Consider the following 13,471-nt stretch of genomic DNA (forward strand, 5'->3'; position numbering starts at 1 on the left):
AAGTAAAACATATTCTCTGATCTTTTTTATTTTTATTTTATTTTGAAATTTAATGCTTTGTACGTTGTTTTGCAAATGAGTAAATTGTTAGAATAGTATATAAAAATTTATATTTAAAAAAAAATCTCAAAATATATAAAAGACAAATAAGCATATAAAAAAATTTAAATCTTAACAATAATAACAAAAAAGGTATTTTTTTTAAATAAATGACAAGTGCATGCATTTTGCATTTGGTAAATGACTTGTACATTTTATCCAAATTTCTGTGCAAATATTTGAATAATTATTTATAAAATAAACACAAAAAATTGTAAAAATTGATCTCTAGACAATTTTTATTTTTTGAAATATTTTCAGTCATTAACAAAAAAATAAAAAATTAATTAGCATAAAGTTAACAAATTTTAAAAGTAAAAAAATCTCATTTTTTATTTATATTTGTAAAAAATCGCATCAAAATTGAATCCTTAAACTTTTTAAAAAAATACATTTAATATGTGATTATTTTTATCACATTTTTTAAATTTTGTAGTTTTATTTGTTGTTCTTATCTTTTAAGATTATTTTTATTAACAATATAAATTTTTGGTATTATTTTAATATTTTTCTCTTTTTATTTTTATTTTTGCAATTTAATGCTTCAGATGTTGTTTGCAAAAATTAAATTAGTCAACAACAGCAGTTATGAACAAACTGAAAATATTTTAAAACCATCTTTTAGAATCTTACTAATATGTATCTTAAATACTAGAGCATCATTAAAAAATATTTTATTAAAAATATTCAGAACATAAATTTTTTAATTTTTCATATATTGAGCACATAAAAAAAATTAAAAGAGCTTCAATTATTATATTCTTAAGCTAAATCCTTTTTTATTTTAAGAAAAAATATAATAATTTATCTATATTTGGTTGATTTAACTTATTTTAAGACTTATTTTTCTTAAAAGAAATTTTTATGCATAATTCTTATATATCATAAAAAGTTACCAAATTCAACTCACATACATTAATTAAAGTGTATACAAGTTTGAAATTTGATTTTTTTTTCTTTTTTATCGAAAAAATTATTGTTAACATACGTATCCTTTGATAACAAAAAAAATTTAGTTAAAATAAGCCAAAATTTATCTTATTTAGTATTTATTAATTACTGTAACAATTAATAAATACTAAATAAAACAAGTTCTGTTTTTTTTTTCTAGTATTATCGATCCTAAAAATACTTGTTAATTAGTTTTAATGTTACCAAAATAGAAAATTTTAATAGGAAATACAATTATGTTTTTTTAGAAGAATTTAGATCTTCTAAAGTGATAAAGTAAGTTAGTATATAAAGCGATAAATTGAGAGGTCAATTACTATTAAATTTGTAACTCCATAAAATGTGTGTTCCACTATCTTAATTTAAAAGTGATTTAGTAATTGAAAATATTTGGTAAAAAAAATACTAGCCAAAAATAGTTAGAATTTATTTTATTTAGTATTCATTAATATTAATTGTTGCAACAATTAATTAATGTTAAATAAGGCAAATTTTGATTTTTTTTCTATTTTCTAGCATTACTATTTAATAATTTACTTCTTACTTTATAAACTTTCTCACTTTAATTTAGAGGATCTTGATCATTTATAAAAGGAGTAAACTATTAAAATAGTTTTCGATGTTAATATCAGATAAAATTACTCCAAAAGATATAAAATAATAAACAAGGCTTTGAAAAATTAAAAAAAAGAGATAAAAATAACAAAATATTAATAATATATTTGCAAAAAAAACGTTAAAGATTAAATTTTGATATAATTTTGTAAACATCATTAAAAATTGAGATATTTTTATTGATAAAATTTAATAATTTTATACCAAATGAATATTTTTTAATATTTTTTGTTGTGAATGACCGAAATACTTTAAAAAATAAAATATAAAATTAGAGATAAAATTTTATTATATTTTTTTTATGTATCTTCTAAATAGTTATTCAAATATAAAGACATAATATTCACTTTTATAAAATACAAAATTTTTATTCTATATTATTTAATAATATTATTTATCTCTTTTTTTATTATATTCTTTTTCTTTTAATATTTTGTAGTAATAAATTAATACAATTTTTTATATATGTATATATATAAATTACAGAATTAATAATGTGAGAGGATTTTTTATATATAAATAAAAAAGTAAAAATTCGAGTGCAGTCGACTTCACGTGAAGTTGATAGTTGAGAGCTGTGAGATGGTTTGCTGATTTGACTAAATTTTTATCTAACGACTCTCACTATCAATTTCACGTAAAGTCTATTGCACCTGAGTTTCCACTAAATAAAAATTACACAATTAATAATGTAAGAGAATATGTAAGAGTACAAACGAACCAATCACTATACTCCATGTGGCTTTCTAGAGGGGGTGCGACCTTTTTCCGTGAAAACTATTCAGTGAATGCCTACATAAGACTAACGGTCAGATCGTCTCTTCGACAATAATGAGGATTCAGGGATCCCAGAAGGTCCACGTGTACGGTAGATTCGAGTGTTTGATATATGGTAAGTTTATAGGGTGCCGCACTATATCTTTGATCCCACACTCCCACTTTACTCGTAAACCTCATTTCTTAATCCTACAACACAACTTCGTTTTCGTAACTGTCGCTTTCTCCGACGGAGTTCCAACCACCGGAAAATTCTCCGGCGAATATCTCCGGCTCGGCGACTGTTAGTCTCCGCCGTTCGCCGCGGTGATCGATTGTCCGTTTTCTCGGTTCCATTTCCTCACTCTAGTTTTTTTTGTTTGTTGGTAAATTGCTACTGTTTTTGAAATTCACATTTTTTTTTGTCAACTGTGGTAAATTACTACTTTGAATTTTATTTTATTTTTTTTAAATTTTGTGGTGTAGTTGATTGGTTTTTTTTTTTTTCCCAAAAAAAATCTTTCCCTCGATTTTGCAGTGCGGTGTTTTCGCTGAAGGTGGTGGCAGCGTGAATTTTTCACTCTGATCATTGTGGTGGAAGCGTGATTTTGAAGTATCCAACGAGAGAATGGTGAGTAGAAGATTCTAACCAAGCAATTATTCTGATTCGTATTTGCATGCATATGCTGTGTTTGTTGAAGTGTGCATTTTTTTTTTCACTGAATATAGTAATGTTTTTGTTCTTTGATTGGCACCATTTTATAATTTATATCAAGTGCGCTTCAGATTTTAATTTTTTTGCATTTTAAATTGGGGGCCCCTTGATATATGATGATATTGTATATATGTTTCTGGGAAGCTAGTTTCTTTTGGGTTAAATAAATTAAATTTATCATGTTGCTCGGTTCATCATACTAATTCCTGATTTTTTTTTTCTTATATGAAAGTGTCACCACGTGGTAATGAATAATGTGACTGATGCGAGATATATATGTTAGTATGTATGCCTGAAATGAAATGGAGTCCATAATGTAACTTCAATTAAAATTCTAGTGTTTTAATAACTGAGGCTTGTTGGTGAAGAAATTTGTTTGGGAAGTTTGGTTTAAGATGTATAAAATTAGACTCTTATATAAATTTGTGACGATCTCTTATAAACGCATGAAATATCTTGCTTTTTCTGGTAGATTCTTTCATTGATGATAATGAGGTTAACTGTATGATGTTAAACTGCATGCATAGAATAATATCAACTTATATATGAGCTTGATTTTGAAGTTGCAAGGATAAATACTTTGTTGAACCAGATACATATGTTGTGGTCTTTGTTTTTTCCTGTTTTCTTCAGCTGGTCTGTTTTTTGATATTGCAAGTTCAGTCAACAAGAAAACCACTCTAAGCTTTTTTTTCCAGTCTTTTCAGCATAAAAGCTTATGGCTGCCACGGGATTCTGGCTGCTTTGCTGGAGAAAATTTGGGGTATGAGAATTCTTCCAGAGTTGAACAAAAGCGTGACCATCAGTGGTTTATGAATACAGGTGAACCAGAAACATTCAGCAACAAGAAACAAGCAGTTGAAGCAATTGGTGGTAATCCATTTTCAGGAGTTTCCCATGTGAATGTTTCTCCATGGGACACCAATTCAGGGTTTCACTCTGTCACAGGTCAATTTTCTGACCGGCTCTTTGGATCTGATCCTCGACGGGCAATCAATTTGGTTGATAAAAATCTGCTATCAACTGGAAGTGGAAGTTTGAATGTGGCTAGGAGGGATGTTGAGAATCAATTTCGTAATGAACAATCTTCTGGCTTGTCAAGATCTCATGCCATTGCAGACACTTCATCAGATCCCAATTTTGGTGGCATCAGAAAGGTTAAAGTCAATCAAGTCAGGGATTCTTACAATCTCTTGCCTGCTTCCATAGGGCACCCATATAGTAGGGCAGATAGTAGTACAATTTCAATAGGTACAGGCCACAATAGGAATGATGCGAACATATCGTTGGGATCAGCTTATAATAATGGGAATGACAATATCATTGCAATGGTCAGTGGAATAAGCAACACCAATAACAATTCTATTTCAATGGATCGTCCCTTCAATAAAGCCGATGGGAGTTTTATGCTGATGAACCAGAAGTATGGCTTGTCAATGAGTCAGCCCTTTAACAGGGCAGATTTTGTACCCATGGATCAGTCATATTCAAAGGGGCATGAGAACTTCATACCAACAGGTCCAACTTACAGTAAACCAGGAGAAAATTTCATAAACATCAGTCCTTTCTATGGCAAGGGCCTTGAGAATTTGGTATCCATGGGTCCAACATATATTAGTACCGATTCAAACATCCCACCAACATTGACCCCATTTGAGACTGGAAATTCTAGCTCTTTCCTAGCAGGTCACAACTATAATAAGGGTGTGAGTGGTACCATGCCCTTCATTGCTTTTACTAGTAATCCTGAGTCCAATCCCTCTGGTGGAATCACAAACGGCTATAATCTATTGATGGGCGATCAGATTAATCCAAATGCCGAACAACCTGTAAATAATACTCAAACAGCTAATACTCAAATTGATACTACACAGAAGAACAAAGAGAAGAAAACCAAGAAGGCTTCATCTAACAACTTCCCTTCAAATGTCAAAAGTTTGTTGTCAACTGGTATTTTTGATGGTGTTGTTGTGAAATATGTTTCATGGTCGCGGGAGGTAAAGTGTGTAATAGTTTTTTATCTTGAGTTATTTGTGAGCTCTTGTACTTTTATATAGTAAGGTTTTTTACATGTTAGATATTCTACTTGGCAGAAGAGCCTGGGGGCAGTCATAAAAGGAACTGGGTATGTGTGTTCATGCGATGACTGCAAGGAATCAAAGGTTAGCTTCTCAAATGGCTTGAATTCTGATAATCTGCATGTCTGAGTGTGCTTATATAACATTCTGTCATGCAGTGTCTAAATGCATATGAGTTTGAGCGGCATGCTGGTGCCAAGACCAAACACCCTAACAACCACATATACTTTGAGAATGGAAAAACCGTCTATGGTGTGGTTCAAGAGTTGAAAAACACTCCCCAGGAGATGCTCTTTGATGCAATTCAGAATGTCACTGGCACCACCATCAACGAGAAGAACTTTAGTAGTTGGAAAGGTAACAGAGATTTTAGTTTCTTGGTTGTGGTTAAGATCACTTGGATAGCTATATCTTTTGATTCAATTGTCCATGCTTAGATATAACACTAATTCTTGTGTCTTTTCTACCTTTGTTCTGTTTTCACCCCTCTGAGCAGCATCATATCAAGCTGCTACAAAAGAGCTTCAGCGTATATATGGAGCAGATGAAGTGATCATCACTCAATCCTGAGTCCAGTTTTCTTCATGGACAAGTTCAGAAGAAATGGTAGATTTGCAATCTGTTCATAGTGAATGAATAGCAGCTTCATATAGTTTTTTGTTTATTTAAAAAAAAAATTAAAGGTTGAGCTGATGCTCCTTGTAGGAATTTGATTTCCCATTTCATGGTAATGATTAAGGTCTATTTTGAGGTTCAGACTTCAGTATAATCTTTCCATCAAGATTTGCTCATGTCTTCTTTGCAAACAATTAACTAGTCTCTTATTAAGTTTCTTTTTTTATTTCGATCACAGTATCAAAATAGAAAAAACTCACGTTGAGTTTAAAGAAGAACAATCAATGTTAAACTAATGACTAATGAGCTTCAATTCAATGCTAATATCTTAATACATGGTGTTTCTGCTTTGTTGTCTAAGTGCACTTCTTACTGTTATCACTGTTTTCTTAATACTCAGTTTTTGTTTTGAAAGGAAACCATTCACACGCTCATGGTGAATACATAATAATAATGGTAAAAGTAAAGTATATTTTTTATCTTTGAAATTTGTTAAAAATTTTAAAAATATTTTTTAATTTTATTTTGTTTCAATTTTGTATTAGAAGTTTTTGATTTGCATCAAATATATTCTTGGTGGCTAATTTTTTAATAAATTTATGATCAATTCAGCAACAATTTTATAAAAACAACTTTCAACATAAGCAAAACAAACAAGATATAGTTGTTATGCATTATTACAGGATTGGTCTTAAATTTTTTTAAAATTTCAAGGACAAAATTAAAATAAAATAAAATTTAAGAGCATTTTTAAAAATTTTAACAAATTTCAAGAATAAAATATATTTTACCCTAACAATAAAAATTTATTTTATGGTTAAAACAACAAAAAAGTAAACAAAATGGGCTTTTTTCGTTTGAGTAATGATAACCTAGGTTTCCTTTCCAAAAAAAATTGATAACCTAAGTTGCCTAATTTGCTCATGATAATCAGGGATAGAAAATTATTAAGTGGATTTACTTTATAAGTGCATAGTCTTATTGTAGCACATATTAGGAGTGTGCATAAGGCCCAAAAAACAAAAAAGGAATGTTCATTAACCTTGAATAGATATTATTTATTTTATTTTGTTTGCAATAAAGACATATCATGTTTTTACATATTTGTAAAGTTTCTGAACAAATTCAACAAAGTTTTCTAATTTCTTTTAATTATATAAAACATTTAAGTTGTATACTCGATTTTATTTTGTTTTCAAAATCAAAGATAGAGCCACTTTAAATAATAGTATAATGCGATTTTATAATTATTGTTAACCACCAAGAGTTTGTCTTAAATAAAAGCAATACCAAATGAGAAAAAAAGCATTGTGGCTTTGCACTATACAAATACTAATAATAATAATAATAATAAAAGGAAAAATGCATTTTTAGAATGGATAGTGAATTGGTTGGTTTTGCATGGCTTTGTGAACAAGCTCACTCTGCTCCTTCTGATGAATCTTATAGAACCCTGTTGCTGTGGCTGCAGCTGGGTCACGACCAACATATTTGATGTCTTCCATGGATCCTCTTCCCAATGTTTTCATGCTTGTCCAAAGACGTGGTAACATGTAATAATATGCTCCCATGTTCATTGGTTCTTCTTGGCACCAAACTATCTCTGCATCTAATAGTTGAAAAAACAAAGGAATGTGTCAAATTAGTCAATGCCTTGTATCACAAGTAACTTGAACGATGCAATGATACTCCTCTTATATCTGTATTTATATTCAAATATATGATTTAAGAGTGCATAAACACAAAGAAAGTACTTAAGCACATATATATAAGCTATGAATTGAAGCACGGACACTTTTTTTGATTTGCCGTATCGAACACATTTCGGACACGATATTCATCGACACTTGTCTGACACGCGTGTCTTTCTGTGTCTAACCGTACCTTAATAAAAAATAAAAAATTCTTTTCCAAATACACTTGGTCACACTTAAATACCATTACGACGTGTCCAACTTTATTCTTAACATGTATTTTTGAAATGAGTTTAGAAATAGTATATATTATTAATTATTAAAAAATATTTTATATAATTAAAAAAAATATTAAAAATAATTAAAAAATTAATTTATATTTTAATATCAATAAAATATCAAAACATCATTACAATTTATCTAAAAAATATTCTATATTTTATATATATGTTGTATCCCCGTGTCTTATAAGAATTTTAAATTCGCATGTTTGCGTGTCCTGTGTCGTGTCCGTGCATCATAGTATATAAGTAATGTTATTTAGTATCAAATTTTTATAAGTTAGAACATATTGAAACATTTATGGAGATATAACTTCAATCAATGTTGTACTTTCTTGCAAGAAATTGATGCTTACTTGGATATCTTTTCAACTCTTGTTGAATGAGATCATATGGAAAGGGACAAAGTTGTTCAACCCTACAAATTGCAATATCTTTTGCATTGATCTTTCCACGTTCTTCATCAAGATCATAATATACCTGTAAATACATTCAATGCTTATTAAATACTACAATGAAATGTAAGAGTAACAGATATAATGAACTAAGAACATTCCTTTAAAGTTATTGATATTATGATCTGAAGAGAGAAACAAACCAAAACAAACAATGAAAACTTAGAAAACTACCAATCTTGTTATTGAAATAAAGAAATATAACTTCAATCATGATCATAAAGAACCTTTCCAGAGCAGAGAATAACTCTTCTAACACCCTCTTCCAATTGAGAATGGTTGTTCTTGTCCTTTATAAGGCGCATAAATTTGGTACTCTCTTGATGTTCATCATTTCCTTCAACATCTACAAATTCAGATATCTTTGATTTGCATTCCTTGTGACGTAAAAGGTTCTTAGGGGACATCACAATTAGAGGCTTTCTGAATTCCCTATGTATCTGAAAAGTATATTTCATTGTATTTAGATACATTGATCTAAGAATATACTAGAAAATGACAGTAACAGATAAACAGAAAAGAAGAAATATATATACCTGGCGTCGCAAAACATGGAAGTAATTAGCAGGAGTTGTGATATTAACAACTTGCCAATTACATTCTTGGATTTGTTTGGTAACCTTTGGATCCATCTCAGGTATAACAAAAGGATTTTCATTACTCATCTGCAATATAAAGCATTGAATAATCAATGTCTTAGTTTTTGGACTAAGCCTTTTGTTATAAATTTAATAAGTTAACAAAAGTATATGATTGAAAATGGTGTCAATTATGAATCTTTTGCCTGAAGAAAACGTTCCAATCTTGCACTTGAGTGTTCAGGTCCTTGGCCATCATAACCATGAGGAAGCAACAGAACAAGGCCGTTTTGGCGAAGCCACTTCGCCTCGCAGGAGCTCAGGAAATTGTCTATGATCACTTGGCCTCCATTGGCAAAATCACCAAACTGAGCTTCCCACATCACCAAGGAATGTGGATTTTCCATTGAGTAACCAAATTCAAATCCCATTACACCATACTCTGAAAGAGTGCTGTTGATAATAACAACAGAAGATTTTGTTCAAATTTAAGACCAAGAACACATATAAGTAAAAATATTAAAGGTTTAATTATGCTAAAAGTTCTTATAGTCTCACTCAATTTCCAATTAAACTATGAAAATCTAATCGAAAATTGAGTAAAAGTATAGTAGTCTAGGTCTAGCCATGATTGAAGGAAAGCTTGAGATAGGAATTATGAAACTTTTATTACCTATTGCTTACTGTGAACATTTCTTTTCTTTGGTTTGGATTAACATGATCAAGAGGACAATACTTCACACCAGTTTGTTGATCATGAATTATTGCGTGGCGATGACTGAATGTACCTCTTTCGACATCTTGACCACTCAGCCTAACATGGTTACCTTCTGCTATCAATGTAGCAAAAGCAAGTGCTTCTGCAAAACCCCAATCTATGCCTTCTCCACTCTCTAGCATCTGAACCCTTTGTTCATAGAACTTTTTCACTGCTCTATGAGGTGTAATATTATCTGGTAGAGTTGTAATTGACTTGCCAATTTTCTTCAATGTCTCTATCTTCACCCTGCATAAGAGCATACATGTATATATAAGTTGAATTCTTTGTGGAAAATATCATAGTTCATAAGGACTAATGGTGTGTTTGTTTAACTTTCCAAAAACAATGCATCTATAACAAAAATATTCTATATAATTAACAAAAAAGGTGAGAATTGATTATTTTGTTTTCCCTTAAGCTGAAAAGGATCACATACCCTGTGTTTCTAATTGGTGAAAGTTGATCAGGTGACTTGAATCCGGTCCAATTCGCAGAAAGCCAGTCCTTTCGATCCGGAACATGATCTTTGCTGGCCAAGAATTCATCATTGAGGATTTTATTAATCTTCTTGTGTATTCCATCAACCTCTTCTTGTGTCACTACTCCTGATTCTACAAGCTTCTTTTCATAGAAATCTAGAGCTGTAGGATGGTTCTTAATAACCTGCATTCAAGAAATTACTATTACTTGTGCCACAAGTAACACTTTTTAGCAGCTAAGAAAAATTTCAAGAGAAAAAAAAAAGAGTTCAATCTTACCTTATACATCATAGGTTGTGTAAGAAATGGCTCATCAACTTCATTGTGGCCGAATCTGCGATAACAAACCACATCAACCATAGCATCTGAATGGAAAGTCTGTCGCCACTCAGCTGCCAGCTGGCAGGCGCGCGCGACAGCTTCCATGTCATCCCCATTTACATGGAAAACCGGCGAATCGAAGGCTTTTGCAATATCAGTACAATACTGAGAAGATCTTCCAGAATCTGGATCAGTTGTAAAAGCAACTTGATTGTTGAGGACTAGATGAACAGTTCCACCAGTAGAATAATTTGGAAGAGCACTTAGATGCAAACTTTCATATGCTACACCTTGTCCTGGTAAACTACCATCTCCATGAATCAAAATACTAATGTTCTTGATTCTTTCAGAATCATTTGAAAAATATTGTTTAGCTCTAGTTTTTCCTTCTACCACAGGATCCACTGCTTCTAAGTGACTAGGATTTGGTACTAATGAAATATGCACATTCTTTGAATTTCGAGTTTTATGATCATAAGAGGCACCTAAATGGTGCTTAACATCACCAGTTCCAGTGTATCCTCTTTCGTCCGGCGAGTTTAAGGTGCCGTTGAATTCGCAGAAGATTCTGCGCAACGGCATCTTAACCACTGTGCCTAAAGCATTAACTCTGCCTCTATGTGTTGTGCCTAAAACTACATTTTCAGCTCCGAAATCTGCAGCTCTATCTATCACTTCCTGCAAGCCTGGAATCAGTGTTTCGGCGCCTTCTAGGCCGAATCTCTTAGCTGAACTCCACTTGGTGCCAAGGAACATCTCATACTTCAAACTCCAAGCAAGCCTTTCTAGGATCACCAAGCAATGTTCTCTGTCGAATTTCGCAGTTTCTTCACTTTCAATTCTGTCTCTTAGCCAATTGCATTTCTCAGTGTCTGCAATGTGCATGTATTCATACCCAATGGTGCCACAATAGGCCTTTTCAAGCCTTGTTAGGATGGACCTAAGGGTCCGAACCGGTTGATTCTCGGATAAGATCCCTGAAATCTTCCATGCCCCTAAGAAGAATTCTCTGTCAAGATCAGATTCAGTGAAGCCATAGTTTGCAGGATCAAGTTCTTGAGGAATCTGTCTTTGTCCCAATTCTAAAGGGTCTAATTTTGCTATCATGTGACCATACATTTGATAAGCTCTTACCAACAACATCAAACTCATGCTCTCTTGAATCTGTTTGGTTGAAACCTGAGAGATTCTTGAGGTGTCATGGCCTATGTAGTTTCTAAAGAAGATGTCCCACGACTCGTCGACGCTGCTCGGATCGGCTTCCCATGCCTTTTGAAGCTCCTCCAAGTATGTGCTGCTGCTTCCATACAAGAAGCTATCTGTGAGCCTTGAAAGAGGCACAGGGCTTGGCTTACTAGGAGCAACAACTTGTGATTTTGGTGTGAAATTTGTGGCATGAAAGGTTTTCTGTTGTGAAGAAAGTACTTGAATTCTTGGTGCAAAATTCCATGCACTTCTTTGAAGAAGTTTCCTTTTAGTTATAACAGTAGCAGCTCTAAACCATGCCATAGTTTTGAGTTTTCACTACAAATTCACTTCACAAGGAACCTATGTTCACCAAATACTGAAAAAAAAGCACATTGGTTTATCAGAATCAAAGATAGACCAAAATATCTGTCATAGTATAAATTAATAAATTTGGTATATCAACAATTAAACATATCTTGGTAACATTTATATCAAGATCCATTGAGTTAGAATGCAATATATTGCCAAAGTCAAAGATATTTCACAAGAGATTATCTCAAGTGATTTCTACAACATTGAGAGAGTAGATATGTTCATGAGAAACCTCTTACCTTTGCAAGTTGTAAGTACTACTGCCCTTAGTTCAAGTGCATGTACAAAAGAAGTAGAATTTGTGACAAAAAAGAGTTGTAGCTTTTTTGAGTTTATTCTAGACAATGATAGACAGAACTTGCATGCTCTTTTACAAATAAGATAACCTGCTTTTTGATGTTGACAGCTTTTAATATCATTGTATATTAGAAAAAAAAATCATAATTTTGTGAGTCAAATTAGTCAAATTCAAATTCTAAATAGCTACTTCTTCTACACAAATTAACAATACCTACCAAAGTTACTGATAAGTGATAACTATGAACCTTTTTCATTTATTAATAATCAAAGAAAATTTTCTAAGTGTACCGTTATACCGGTGTTTCAGTTATTTAACCGTTGATTTTAATTATAAAAAATATATATAATATATATAATTAAGATCAACGTTTAAAAATCACTAATACACCGATATGACAGTACACTTGAAAATTCTTTCAATAATTAATATGAATTTGTGTGAGGATTTGCTACCAAAAATGGTCCATTGCTGACTACTCTAATGTCCACGTCTTCAAATGCACAGTATATGGAAAAGACTAGAAGCCAAATTAGGAAAGAGAATCTATGCCAGGTACTGTAAAAAAAAGGAAAGGAAAATAAAGAATCTATGCCAAATGTTTCTTCTTTCTCTGTCTTTATTGTCTATTGGAATTGTTATTAATACAGTTGGCCACTTGAAATTGTATTGATAAGTGTAGACGTGTAATGTATCTATCAACAATTAACTAAAAATTTGAAATACCACCATAGTCCAAAAGGTGTGCTTTCTTTGGTCTTCGTAATAATAACAAAAATGTTATTTGTATACTAAAATTAGCCATTATAATCAATTACTAATATATTTATTTATAAATATATGTGTGGTTTAATTTATTTTTAATATTTATTTATATTCCAATATATATTTTATACTAATAACTGACTTGGTAGCTGATTTTAGTCGCTTTTTATTTTTAATATGGAGGAAGGTGTGGGGTGATACAGCATTATGGAGAATAGGAGTGTTTTTTCTGCATGTGATGTCAGGGGGCTGAAATCGGACCGAGAGATTTAGAATAAGGAACTCGGACGGTCCGATTAGAGAGAATCTATAAAAGAATATTTTTTTAATAAAATTCGAAGGGTCCGTTTTGTTTTTTTAAAAAAAAAATCTAAATACGGAGGATCCATTTTCATTTAAAGGAAAAATTAAAAAAAAACAAAAATTGTAAACGGACCCTCAGTTTAAAAAA

General features: G+C 31.3%; 2 protein-coding genes across 5 annotated transcripts; one reads left to right on the top strand and one right to left on the bottom strand.

The window, feature by feature from the left end:
• The first annotated feature begins 2,582 nt into the window (after nt 1–2,582).
• Nucleotides 2,583–5,970, top strand: LOC112798146 (uncharacterized). Of its 4 annotated transcripts, none has more exons than XM_025841332.3 (6): nt 2,583–2,758; nt 2,960–3,052; nt 3,835–5,133; nt 5,230–5,298; nt 5,373–5,571; nt 5,711–5,970. In XM_025841332.3, exons 2-6 carry the CDS (start codon nt 3,050–3,052, stop codon nt 5,782–5,784), a joined length of 1,644 nt encoding a protein of 547 aa, XP_025697117.1. In that variant the 5' UTR covers nt 2,583–2,758; nt 2,960–3,049; the 3' UTR covers nt 5,785–5,970. The 4 variants fall into 4 exon arrangements, with proteins under 4 accessions (XP_025697117.1, XP_025697120.1, XP_025697116.1 ...); XM_025841335.3 differs by having other exon boundaries at nt 3,844–5,133; XM_025841331.3 differs by having other exon boundaries at nt 2,593–2,807.
• A 1,076-nt stretch (nt 5,971–7,046) lies between these two features.
• LOC112798147 (uncharacterized) lies at nt 7,047–12,460 on the bottom strand. The gene is made up of 9 exons (XM_025841336.3): nt 12,197–12,460; nt 10,356–11,961; nt 10,034–10,260; nt 9,511–9,843; nt 9,044–9,290; nt 8,796–8,924; nt 8,487–8,699; nt 8,161–8,284; nt 7,047–7,438 (listed from the first exon to the last, which is right to left on the bottom strand). The coding sequence occupies exons 2-9, from the start codon at nt 11,904–11,906 to the stop codon at nt 7,200–7,202; spliced, it is 3,063 nt and encodes a 1,020-aa protein (XP_025697121.1). The 5' UTR covers nt 11,907–11,961; nt 12,197–12,460; the 3' UTR covers nt 7,047–7,199.
• Between the last annotated feature and the right edge of the window lie 1,011 nt (nt 12,461–13,471).

The sequence above is a fragment of the Arachis hypogaea genome, chromosome 14 (assembly GCF_003086295.3).
Source record: "Arachis hypogaea cultivar Tifrunner chromosome 14, arahy.Tifrunner.gnm2.J5K5, whole genome shotgun sequence".
In the NCBI taxonomy this organism is placed as follows: Eukaryota; Viridiplantae; Streptophyta; class Magnoliopsida; order Fabales; family Fabaceae; genus Arachis; species Arachis hypogaea.

Bases quoted from the DNA above. Each gene is read 5' to 3' on its own strand.
- LOC112798147 (XM_025841336.3), bottom strand. From the start codon at position 11,906: ATGGCATGGTTTAGAGCTGCTACTGTTATAACTAAAAGGAAACTTCTT. The intron at 8,285-8,486 runs GTTCTTTATGAT...ATGTATTTACAG, and splicing joins TTATTCTCTGCTCTGGAAAG to GTATATTATGATCTTGATGA. The intron at 7,439-8,160 runs GTAAGCATCAAT...TTCAACTATTAG, and splicing joins AGAGTTGAAAAGATATCCAA to ATGCAGAGATAGTTTGGTGC.
- LOC112798146 (XM_025841332.3), top strand. The intron at 5,134-5,229 runs GTAAAGTGTGTA...TCTACTTGGCAG, and splicing joins ATGTTTCATGGTCGCGGGAG to AAGAGCCTGGGGGCAGTCAT. The intron at 5,572-5,710 runs GTAACAGAGATT...CCCTCTGAGCAG, and splicing joins GAACTTTAGTAGTTGGAAAG to CATCATATCAAGCTGCTACA.